The following is a 12,935-nucleotide window of genomic DNA, read 5'->3' on the forward strand; positions in this document are numbered from 1 at the left end:
GTGTTCAAGCACTTTGTGACATCACATAACTTCAATCTAAATGAGATACAATAAAAAATTAAGTGCAGTTTTACATCTCAAAATAAGCACAGGGTCTATTCTGTACACTCTTTTTTGAGTCAGTGCCACAACATTTTCTCAGAATTTTGAGAATTAGCATCTGTGTTGAAAGAATACGGAGCACTATGAATACATGAGATTCCTCCAGCTTTTCCAGCTACTGACTATTCGGTTCAGGGTTTTGCCTTTAGATGGTGCTGTAGCTTCATGATGTTCATCTCAAGAAGCAAGTGCTGAGATGTGGGTTAATTCAGAGTGTATAGCAGTTAACATGCAAAAACTGTACACCCTGGTGCAAAAGAGTAACACAGTGGGATTGAAAGTCTGTAACAACTGTTAATGCTCTGGTTATATTTGTTTTTATTCAATGCTGGTGTTAGAGAGGAGCATTTCCCTGCATTAAGTAGAGACCTGTCAGCATTCAGAGTGTTTTATCAAATGCAAACCCAAGTTGTGCTTAACTGCACTTCACACGTGAGGCTGCCAAAGATGTGTTGTGATTTTCTAGGAAAAAATCTTTCCAAATAATAGAGCAGATAATTATGACCCATCAAATTGCCCCAGGGCTGCATAACACATTTATTTTTTTTTATCCTCTGGGTACTTTGGTGTATAAGTTGAGTGTTTCTGAAAATTTGCTTTCCTGCTTATCGCTCTGAGTAAGCTGACCCTGTCAACAGGGAAAAAAAATTGTTCACACATGGGTGATCTGCCAAGTCTTAGGAAAAATAAATTCCTATTTTTAGTTCAATTTGAGGCTAGAGTAAAAATTATAGGTATTGTTTTCCCATACAAATTGAGTTGGTTTTTAAGTAGTTTGGTCCCCTGTTACAAAATAACATTAAGTTTTACTGTATGTTGCTGAGTTTCCTATCTGGCAGTTGCCATATTTGGGGCTATGAAATTGTAAATTAAATCAGAAGTTTGTATTTTTTTATTTATTTTTTCTAGCTTTTTTACATAAGTAAAAATTATACCAGTTTTCAAAAACAGAATACCCAAAAGAAATCCATGTATGTTTCTCCAAGTGTCCTGTTAGTCTGCGTGATGAGAAAATTGAAACATATACAAGAACAAAACATTATTATGGGTTTACCTATCTACTTTACATTTCTTCATATCACAGCAGAAGGGGATGACTGTAGCTTACTTGGCAATGTGAATAAATGCAACCTTTTGTTAACTTTGGGGTAAATGTAAATGGAAATCATGCCTGTGTGCAGTCAGAAGGCATAGATGTTTATTTAATTGTGCTCCTTATTATGGTAACTGTTCACTGTTCCTTTTTATGCTTAACGATAAGCTTAGATAATAAATCCTTTGAGGCAAAGACCTGTTTAGCTACAGGTGCACAGAACACTGGAATAATTTCAATATTGCTACTGCTTTGTAGTTTTGAAGTGAGATGGCTCCGAAAGGATTCTCTGTTGTTACAGTATATGATTTTAATAGTTGATATTTAATTTAAAAGTGGAACGAAATAAAAGGTGGGCACCTTGAATTACAACTTCCATGCTGGGTCACAAAGGTATCCCTACAAGGCTCAAAAGAGTTTGCTCTTGAGTGTGCAACAGCAAGTTAATTAAGAGAAAAACTTTAAAACAGGATCTAGAGGAAAGATTGCATTTTGAAAAACAGTGACTTTGAGTCCACAGGTGCAGCCCCCAAAGGCTTTGTCATGGCTTTTTCTTCTTATGTTTCACAAAGGGTTATGGGACTCACCTAATGAACCATCTGAAGGAGTACCACATCAAACACAACATTCTCAACTTTCTCACATATGCAGATGAATATGCCATTGGCTACTTCAAAAAACAGGTAAGTTCAGTGCAAGAAATTACTTTGTGCAAGAAGTTTTATATCTAGCATGGTTGAACTAAATAACTGGGCATGACAAAGTAATTGGATAAAATATATAGTGCAATTTCACATGTATATTTTTTATCTATAAAATCTGCCCTCTGTTCATCTCAGGTAATGTTTCTGTCTTCTAATACATTTTACTTTGATAGAATCATCTGAACATAAGTATATAGCATAGTCTATAATTTGTCTAGTCTAACAACTAGTAAAATGTCAGTTGATTCTCTGATTCTATAAGAAGTATAAAGAAGAACTAGGCATACCTGTGACAGATGAAAACTTACCTGACCTGCACTTACAGCTCCTCCTGATTTGAAGCGTGAGGTTCAAATTCAGGAAAGATGGCAATGTCAGATCTCTCAAATAGATTTGTTAAACAGGTGTCAGCTATGTGATCAGCAAAATGGAGTCAGATTTTTCTCAGAGGTGTACAGCATTAGGCAGTGAAGATGACTTGGATAGTAGGAAATTACGACTAGGTAGAAGGAATTTTTTTTTCCCCTTTCCTCTCCTGAGGGTGGTGAAATACTGAAAAATGTTGATGAGGGAGGTGGTGGAATCTCTGTCCTTTTGCAATATTCAGGACTGGTCATGGCCTTGATCAGCCAGATATGATGAGACCTGTTCTGAGCTGAGATGGGGCTAGATGACTTCCTCAAGTTCCTTCCAGCCAGTTTTATGGTTCTGTATATAAAACTGGCACAATCTACTCTTCACACATTCAAAATGAATACAATCTCCCCTATTGCCTTTCTTAGCAATTAACTATTCTTTTATCAAGTGCCTCCCATGAAAAGGTTTATGGAACACTGAACCATCGTCTGTGAGTTCACTGTTGTATTTTTTGTATTTTAACATTATGATGAATTTGGTTATAAATCCTCATTTCTGTTAAAACAAATGTAAAAGGAAAATGGCATAATGACAATATAAGTTCTTTTTTTTTTTCCTTTGTCAGGGTTTCTCCAAAGATATTAAAGTACCAAAAGCAAAATATGTTGGCTACATCAAGGATTATGAGGGTGCCACATTAATGGGATGTGAATTAAATCCAAGGATCCCCTACACAGAATTTTCTGTCATCATCAAAAAGCAAAAAGAGGTAAAGGTTGAAATGAAATGTTTAATATTATTCTCTATTCAGATGTTTAGAAACAGTTCAGGGGGTGTCAGGTTAGCTTTCTTTGCTTTGGTGCTTAAATTTGAGTGCATAGTTTTATTAGTTAGAATAATTCCTTCATTCAAGTCCCAGTGCCAAAATTTTGTAGTTGAAGCATTAAATTCTAACTTTCTGATTTAGCAAGAACAAGACTGCTAAAGTGCTGGTATTTTGAGGAGTAATTCATAGTTCAATTTTGTGGTAGTTAACAAAGCAAAATCTTGTTAGATTTATTTTTTTAATGGCTTTATCAGTTCCTTTCTTCCCTCAGTAGTGTTCATTAGAGTAGCATTTAAATGAAGTATTTGTATTGAATGGCCTGTTTTACTTGAAAAAAAGAGGATTCTTTTTTTCCACCATTTTTAAAATATATAAATCAAGGGTGGACTGTCTTAATTTCCAGTCTGTCCCTCTTTGGAGTTTATGTGGGATATTCTTTATTTAGTTCTTAATAATATTCTAAATAATAAAGCAGCTTATTAGCCTTGGTTTTTAAAGAAATACAAGTTATAATTTGTTTTTTCAAGATTGTTCAAACCTGAATTTTTATTTTGTTAAAAAGCTTCTTTATGGAACAATCATTTTTCTTCCAATAGAATGATTTGACCTGTGCTTGGAGAAGGAAAGACACTTTCTGATGTGATGATGTTTTTACATTTAATTTACAAGGTTTTTAAACTTTACTTACCGGGAAAGTTTTCATATGTCCATACAACAGGGACCATAAGTTTTTCCTCTGTAATTTCTGCTTGGCTGCATTACCCTTCAGGCTGCTGCTGGACATGCCAGCTGCTCCTCAGGGATGGGATGTTCTTAGTGTGGATAGTGGATGTGTCTCTGGTAGCCTGTTACATCTTAGGCATGCCTAATTATAGTAGTTCAGTTCTGGGCCCAAGCCATCAATGTAACACTTCTGAAAACTTGTTAGTATTCAAAATTTTGCCTCTGGTACTGCGTTGTTAGGTTTCTTCACTCTTATTTTTTCTTCACTCTCTTCACTCACATTATTCTAAAGAACTTGGAGACACTCCTCTTGTAGATAAAGTGCCTTGGTCCTGTAGACAGCTCATGTCTAAAATTATTAGGAGGAAAGCTGCTGTTATGCATTGATCTGTGCTGTTGATCATCTCTGAGAATAATTACATACAGCTTTGGAACTGCATCTTAGGATTGATTGCCCACCTATCATTAAAAACACCAATCAGGCCTTTTACTCTCCCTGTTGCAAGGAAATTTAGAAATAGCCCTCACAGTCTGCAGCCTCATGGAGAGTGTTTGCTTGTCTGTGTATATTAAAGGCAGGGACAATGCTGCCTGGACATAAAAAGAATTTTGAATGTTGACAGTTGGTACTATGTACTGATTTTCTTCAGTGCTGGTATTGGCCAGTACTAGACATCAGACTTTTCAGGATCTATCCTTCTAGAAGTGAAACTTTTCATGGTATTTAGGCTTTTATATAAAGAACTGCAGTATATTGCAACCTATGACTGCTAAGACCATATCACCTGACACTATCAGTATCAGTACTGTTTATAGTCAGTCTGGCAAATATGACAATTCCCTCCATGCAAAGCTTTGTGACCTCCTGACTGGTGAGTAATCACTGGTACTGATTGAACAGCTTGCTTTAATCAGGAAGAGCCACTAGTTCCTAAATTATAAGAAGGGCTTAAGTTGGATGTAATAATTAATTTGAAATTATTTTCATATTATGCTGGAATCTGCTCGTGGTGCTGTTGTATATTGTATTCCTCTTAACATTTCTACGCTCTTTTGAAAGTCTGGTTTTACCTGTTTCTCTTCTTTAAGAGGAAATACTATGTATGAGGGAGTGAAGTTCCTTAAAAATAAAAACATGTCCATTTTTATTATTTCCAAAGAAAATATTCTATCAGACTGGTGGTCTGCATGGCTGTGCATTTGTTTACTCCAAGTTATGAAGTTTTGAAAATCACATATCCAGGACACACAAAGCTTAGATAAGTGTCTAAGTGGATATAAAATGCACCAAAGCAAATTGCTTAGAATTTGAGGTAATAAGATTGCAAAGTTAAACAGAGTGTATCCAGGAGTAGGAAAAGCTTTTCCCTGACATTTGCAAGAGAGAGTAGAATTTTGGTTCTGAAGAGTGTGGCATCATTCTGATATCCTCCAGAGAAAATCTTTCATGAGAGTATCTTTGTTACATAAGCAACTCCTACAGATAGATATATGAAGACTTTGAAGTGAATGGGCTTCTAATTTTTAAAATTTTGGAATATGAACATATATGTACATCAAAATACATGCATTCAATATGTACCTTGAAATTTCTGATCAGCTGTGCTGAAGCATTTCAGAAGTTCCAGCTGTTAAAATTTTATAGCCAGTTCTCAAACCTTCTTCCATAAAATTTCCTTTTCTGCCTCTGCTCCTGTCTTCCCAAGAGCTGTGCAGCTTGTGATAGTAGAACCAGCAATGACTCCTTTTTTTCCAGATTTGTGCCAAAATAGCTGACAGACTTAGTAGCTTCAGTTGCAGAATCAGTGTTTGGTCAGGTAGCTCAGCCCCATTTCCAGCTTCATGGAAAAGGACTGCAAGGTTAGGAAGTGAGAATGTTTCTGTTCATCACAATTTTGCATTAATCTTCTGGGTGACTTTAGATCAAACTAACTATTTTTTGTTTTCTCTGCTACTTTATTACAGATCATTAAAAAGCTCATAGAAAGGAAGCAAGCTCAAATACGAAAAGTTTATCCTGGTCTTTCTTGCTTCAAAGATGGAGTACGGCAGATTCCTATAGAAAGCATTCCTGGAATTAGTATGTATCAATCTCTTTTAATGTAGCTCATAAGCAGAATAGCCCAAGAAAGGTCTGAGACAAGAAATACTAATGTAGTCACATAGTTCTTTTTGATTAGAAGGCAATTGTTTTGGTCTGCTGATTTGATTTCTGTGAAGATTATTGTGTTTCCATTACAACTGCTGTCTTTGAGATTTCCCCAAGGCATGCCAGCTTGATCCTATTTTATGGACGTGTGTATAATTTTACTTATATGTGACCCCTCTTTGATTTGTATCACAGTGTAGGTGGCAGTTTCTCTCTGGCACCATTTTAATGCACTGTACTCCTGAACAACAATGATTTCTGTGCTAGGCATGAACTTAAAGGACAAAACAGAATTGAAAAAAAAATTAAGCATCATATTTTGGGGGACTTTTTTTCAGCTATGCTTTTCTGTAGTTTATTATTTGTCCCTGGGGAATCAGATTGGATAACTTTGTCATGATTATTCTTTACAGGGGTGAGTTGCAATAAAATAGGTATTGAATTATTGAAAAGAAATGTGTTTCATATAGAAATATTTTAGAATCTTTTCAGCAGTCTGGTGGAAGAGTCATGTAGGAAACTGAATGAAGCTGTGGACTAGATGGTTATGTTATTTGTTAGGAGTTGCTTTCATTAAAACAAACCGATTTTACTGCAGTACTGCTGAAATGGCTTTCCTTATTTGAGTTGCAATAACTCAGTTAATGTTTTGACCTACTGTAGTTCCCATGTAATATCTCATATTGTTGGTGTACAGGAGAGACTGGCTGGAAACCAAGTGGAAAAGAAAGAGGGTAAGTGCTACACAAAGTAAAATGTTGAAGAAGTTGGGATATTCCTTTGAGAAAAGTCTTTAAACAATGTCACTTGACATTTACTTCCATCCACTGGAAATCAAATGATGATATGAGAGATGAGTTCTTAAGTGGCTTTTTGGTGGTATTTTTTATTTTATTTTTTATTGTGGGCAAGTGTGGTTTGGGTAGTGGGGTTCTTTTTTGAGGATTTTTGTTTGGGTTTGCTTGCTTGTTTTAACTTTTATTTCTGCCATTAAATGCATGAAACTTTGGAGTTGCTTTTAGGTAAGATGCAAATTTTAAGAATGAAGATAAGGGACTCAAACTAATCTTTTTGTATCGATATTTTCCTTCAAGTAAGGAGGCCAAGGATCCAGATCAACTTTACAGCACATTGAAAACCATCCTGCAGCAAGTGAAGGTGAGTGCTAGCTCTAGTTTACTTTCTGTAAATATTTTTAAATTATTTCCAATATCTAGTTTCCATATTAGATACCTTACTTTTTTCTTTACCAAAGAGCCATCAAAGCGCTTGGCCCTTCATGGAACCTGTGAAGAGAACAGAAGCTCCTGGATATTATGAAGTTATAAGGTTTCCCATGGGTAATGCCATTAACATTTTTTAAGTAGAGTTTAAAAATCATTATAGCTGCAGACATAGCAGATAAATTTTAATCTGATTGTTTTATGGTAAAAGATGTATGTTACCTGCAGATGAATACCTTGCAGCTCTGAAGTGTCAAGAGTGTGATGCTCTCATTTGAAATTGATGAGTGCTCTGTGACCTTTGTGAAACACGTGTGGTGTACATATCTGAAATCTTAGTGTGCCCTAGAGAACTCTAACAAGCTCTTAAATGGTGCAGTCAGCTAGAAGCTTTCAGGAGTAGCTTGTGTAGGTGAGTTGTAGAGATATATTCTTGTGTGTGGTAACTGATCATTGCAGATCCTACTCACATGTTAAAAAACCTGAAGGCAAACTTTCAGGAGCACCTGAGCATTTGAGTTGCTTTGAAATACAGATTTAAGTTTTCTAAATCATATAGAAAAAACATTTTCAAAGGTCACAGGGTTTTCTAACTAAGTCTTAACACTTTGCTTCAATCTAAGTTTAGAAAAATGTTTCATGCAACTAATTTTTAAGCTAACTTTTGTCTTTATCTTTTAGATCTGCCACAATTGTCTGAGGTTACATTTATTTGTTAATTTATTTTTACTTCTAAGTAACACAGCTATTGTTTATGTAGGATTGCTTGCAAGGGAAGTACACAACTACTAATAATGTTTTTCCTTTGCCTGATTCTCTTATGACCCAGCTTCTGACTTCTGGGACATATAATTTCAATGATAATTCAGTGATACTCTAAACAAATGCTTCATTTGTACTGCACCAGATTTAAAACTGAATTCTAGTACTCATCCCTCATTTATGCAATACTCACCTCTATCAATCTGATTACAGTTTCTGAACCCTTAAATATTGTTAGAGAATGAAATACAGGTTCATGGCAGGCTACTAGCCATCATTTTCTCAGAGAATAAAAGCATTTGTTCATGTTGCCTTGCATGGACTCCAAGCCCATGTTTATCAATTTAGTTCAATTATTTTTTTTTTATATTCAAATTACTATTCCCAAATAGCATTCCCAAATAGATGTACATATACTTTATAAACCAACCCCTGGCTTCCTGTACTCCCCAAAAAATTTATTTTCTACCAATGAAGAAAAACAATGTGAGTCCCCTTCTGTGGCAGAGTTTTCTCTATCTGCTTTTCTGGACAGATCTAGCTCAGAAATCTGTTTAATCTGAACAGTGGTTGCAAATAATTTACCTGAGTTGGCAGACTCAAAGTAGGACTGTTGTCTGTCATTTCCTTGTTCAGATGCATTACACTAGAGGTAGGGGCAGCAAGTTTACTTTAAGGATTAAGCTGAGGTCTTTCGTTTAAATTTGCTTTGTTTTTTTCAGCTAAGGAAGCCAGCATGACTAAACTGTGCCTTGATTCATGATAAACTTTAGATTTCTTTCTACTCTCCCTGCCAGCATGCTGATAATGTAAAAAGTTGCCCAGACAAGATATAACAGTTGCCTTTATGTTTGTGTACAGACTAAATTGTACAGTTTTTGAGAGGTATGGCTGCAATTTTTTTACTACCTCCTAAGCTCAGTTCTCATGTATACATGCTTTTTTTGCCCGTTTTTAAGTGCTCTTCAGGTGCTGTATCAAGAAATACTCTGGGGTTTTTCCCCTTTTCATCTGCCATTCAAAAGCTGTATGGCTGAACCAAATTTTCACTGTGCTTAGAGGAGAACAGCTTAACTGTCTAGCCAGGCAACATTTGCTTTAGGGTGGGCTGAACAGCCTTCTCAGCTGGGTGCTATAATTAGTCTATGGATATCTAGTTTAGGTATTAGGTATAGGCGCCTGAATTTCAGACTTGAAGTTTCAGACAGAGCTGAATGAGCCTTTGCTTTTGCAAAATACTGTGCAAATCTAGGGAGTGGCAAGTTCTGTACCATTGGAAAAAGTATTTGAGAGTGTCCATCAAACTTTCCTTGAATAATCACATCTTGACAATTTGACAGGGTTTCCTCTCTTTTAATAAATTCAAATCTCTCTTAAAAAAAAAAACAAACCCACCCCCCAAAACCCCCTAAACCATTACCAAAACAAAAAATACAACCATATTTTTAAATCTGAAGTTAAAATGTTTAATTCCTTTGCATTGGAGGTCTTTGGTCTCTGGTGTCCTTGCAATACTCATTGACATTAAGTCAATTCAGCTACTTCTGTTACAGTTTCACAAAGGTGCTGCTGAGGCCTGGCTCAAGCATTGCTAAAAAAATAGTTGTTAGAGCATCTGAGGTGAGAAAAGCCAAGGCATCCAGCACACCTCCCACTCCTTCTATTCCTGTACTCACTCCTAGAACACTTGTAATGTAGACAGAATTTTTAAATGCCTGATGAGAATTACTGGGAAAGCGACTGTGTGGAGAACACTGAGATGATTTACATATTTTATGGATGACTGATTTTAGTATAAAGAACACTTCTTAAAGAATGTTCTGTAAGTAAATGCTTTGCATGATGCTCTGAAAGCATGTTCTTACATGATTCTTAAAAAGGATATACAATTATAAACTCTGAAGAGGTAATAAAAATATATGTAGAGCATAGAACAAATTTTATCTCTTTTTTCCAAGGCTGCAAATCCTGGTTGTAGTGTAGAGCAATGTATCTTCTCTGCTGTGTTTGCACAGCAGTAAGGATTTTAGGTTAACATACATGTTTTATGATGTTTGAATTCTTTGCCCATATATCCCTAAGGCCCCCTCCAGCAGAGCTGAGAACAGGTTGTCTCAGGACAGTCAGAAGAGCATTAGGGACATCTACTAACCAAGAAAACTCAGAGCTCTAAGTATGAGAACAGAACAAAATAAGCTTTAATGTTTAAAGAATTAAAAATAAACGCTACATCAATTCATCCTTGCAGTGAGATTGCTTAGTTCCAGCAGCTCAGTTGCTTTTGAAGCTAAAATATAGACCCTGCCTTAGGTGAAGGCAATTTCCATTCCAAATCCTAGCTTTGCCAGTTCACATTAAATGGCAAATCAGTCTGAAGGGACATTGCACACAAAACATATTTGAATCCAACACTGTTAATCTATTTTTCTTCTGTGCAGATCTCAAAACAATGAGTGAGCGACTCAAGAACAGGTACTACGTGTCTAAGAAATTATTCATGGCAGACTTGCAGCGAGTCTTTACAAACTGCAGAGAGTACAACCCCCCCGAAAGTGAATACTACAAATGTGCCAATATACTGGAGAAATTCTTCTACACAAAAATTAAAGAAGCTGGATTAATTGACAAGTGACACTGTCTTTTTTACAACCAAATAGTGTGCCTATGTTATGGACAGGGAAAGCCGTTCTATATCTGAGTTGTGGGACTTTCAAGAAACTTCTGTTTAATACTTAGCACTTTTAAAAACCCTTTTAGTTTTGCAAACATGTATTATACTGAAGTTACAAAAATTATTTTATTAAAATGCTTTATAATGTATTTAATTACGGAATATTTCTTTTGTGTGCCGATTACCTTATGTTCCAAATAAGTTTATCAGCTACAGCCTCAGAAACCCCACAAACATGGGGGAAGTTGCACATGTTTGGGAAGATGAAGAAAATTCCCAGACAACAGATGTTATAGCTTACCTAATGCAGTACCTATTTGATAAAGTTTTATTATTTTTTCCAGTAAAAAAGAAAATCATAAGGGAAAACAACAGGTGTGGGGGGGTTCTAAAACACTTGTTTCTTTGTAGAATCTTTTTATAAGATATTATTTTTTAAAAGAAACAGCTGGTTGAGAAGCTGTGAGAGAAGAGCAGTCAGTTCTGAAAAAGGACTGCGTGTGATCTTTGATAGATGCAAGTTTTTTCTATTCATTTTCAGTTTTGATAACTATTTTACCTGCAAATTGTAATCTCATAACCACTCTTAAAAAAAAAAAAAAAAAAAAAAAAAAGGAAAAAAAATCTGCCTAGGTGCGTAATGTCTTAGTGACTTGGCTTATGCAGGACATAAGTACCCAAAATAACTTTAGAGACTACTTTGCATCTACTAGACAATTTTAATTGGCTTAGTAGAGTTAAGGTTTTATGCACTTCATTATCCACCCTACTTACTACTCCTCACTGCTAAATTCTTTAGATTGTTCAGCAGAAATAAGACTATTATACACAAAGGAAAGACAACATAGGACAGCTTTGAGCTTAGATACTCGGTTCTGTGGTAAACTGGATTTTTCTACCAAGCTTTATTGTAAATGCATATTAACTGTGATTATTTAGACCCAGGAACATAGTAACATTATACAACTCTTAGTATATCTTCAAAAAGAACACACACTCATATATACATATAATATATATATACATTTTGCTGCTTACACTACATTTAAGAGGTACACCTAAATCCTTAATGGAGATGAGTACAGGCCAAAAAGCTGTCCCTTGACATTTTCTAAATTAGAGTTTGTAAATTATAACTGCTTTTGTGAAAAACAGATTAAACTTTCATTCTTGGTGTTTTATATTTACAGATGTTACACTGGTAAAATTCAAGTTATGAGACTGAAAAAAAAAAAACAATCCTGTGCTGTGTCAAAGAATCTATCCCTGCAAAATGTCTGTGCAATGTCAGCAAGGAAATGTCAGGAACTATCTAGAAGTAGTAAATGTGGGATCTATAACAAAGGTACAGTGAGTACTTTTTCTTAAATGGCCAGAACAGGATACTATAAACCTGTTTTGTAGATTGGGCCTACAGATGCACCTGTTAAGCTTGGTAACCTGTGAATTTTTGTTATTTTCAGAGTAGATTTTCTTATTGTCTTTCAATCAGATTGTCTCTTCTATACTGAAATGTGTTTTCTAATTTAAGAATTAATATTTTCATAGATACTGTGCAATAAAGTTATGGTAGGATATGTGGTTTTGCAAATGCTTTAACAGCTGATGAACTTTACATTTGTCAAATTAATATATTGTACTGGTACAGAATAGTTTTAAATTATATATGTACAAAACCCTACTTATTTTGGTCTCTTTTTTTCATTACTTGGTACTTCATCACTTCAATTTTTCAAGCTTCCTCAATCCAGTAAGAAAAATACTACCCAGACCCACTACACCTACCTTGAGTTGCTCTACAATCACCCTGTTGTTTTTCTCTCCCTGCTAAAATAGCTGTTGCAGATTTGTTCATGAAAGAGCACCTGAGGTTCACAGAATACCCTGAAGGATCATTAAATGCACCTCTAACATGAACGACTGATACAGGGATAGAACCCACAACCTTGGCATTGTTAGGACCAGGCCATAATCAATATAGTCCAACCACTCTGCTTAAGTTCCTCTAGTCCTGGAATTCCAGACTGAGATGGTAAGGCCTTGTGGCTAGAATTTTGGGATACAAAGGTAAAACTAAGTTTCCACTCAAACATCCAAAGGCTGTGTTGTGAACAAGTTGGTAGCTGCAGCCAGTATTATTATTGAGAGCCATGGAAGATGCTACAAATAAAATAGTAATTAATAGTTGCTGAAAGGGAGAGATCTTGCACCTATTGACGTGGAACAGGCAGTCTTACAAAACAAAGGAAGATCTTGTAGGTTTTGTGTTTTCCCATTAGGTGTTTAGAATATAGCTTTCATTTGGATATTCACAAACCTATTAAT

The 12,935-nt window shown here is 35.5% G+C and overlaps 1 protein-coding gene across 3 annotated transcripts in view; it reads left to right on the forward strand.

The window, feature by feature from the left end:
* Window positions 1–10,759, forward strand: part of KAT2B (lysine acetyltransferase 2B) — a 38,179-nt gene extending 27,420 nt beyond the window's left edge. Inside the window, exons 12-18 of one of the 3 annotated variants that reach the window (XM_085568885.1) lie at window positions 1,768–1,878; window positions 2,882–3,025; window positions 5,771–5,885; window positions 6,652–6,688; window positions 7,049–7,112; window positions 7,184–7,294; window positions 10,378–10,759. In XM_085568885.1, the coding sequence (XP_085425011.1) occupies window positions 1,768–1,878; window positions 2,882–3,025; window positions 5,771–5,885; window positions 6,652–6,688; window positions 7,049–7,112; window positions 7,184–7,246 (534 nt within the window). In that variant the 3' untranslated portion in view covers window positions 7,247–7,294; window positions 10,378–10,759. The remainder of the gene's footprint in view (window positions 1–1,767; window positions 1,879–2,881; window positions 3,026–5,770; window positions 5,886–6,651; window positions 6,689–7,048; window positions 7,113–7,183; window positions 7,295–10,377) is intronic. The other 2 variants (XM_021538055.3, XM_085568891.1) reach the window with 2 other exon arrangements.
* Window positions 10,760–12,935: the final 2,176 nt, after the last annotated feature.

Source organism: Lonchura striata, chromosome 2 (assembly GCF_050655825.1).
Source record: "Lonchura striata isolate lonStrDom1 chromosome 2, ASM5065582v1, whole genome shotgun sequence".
NCBI lineage: Eukaryota > Metazoa > Chordata > Aves > Passeriformes > Estrildidae > Lonchura > Lonchura striata.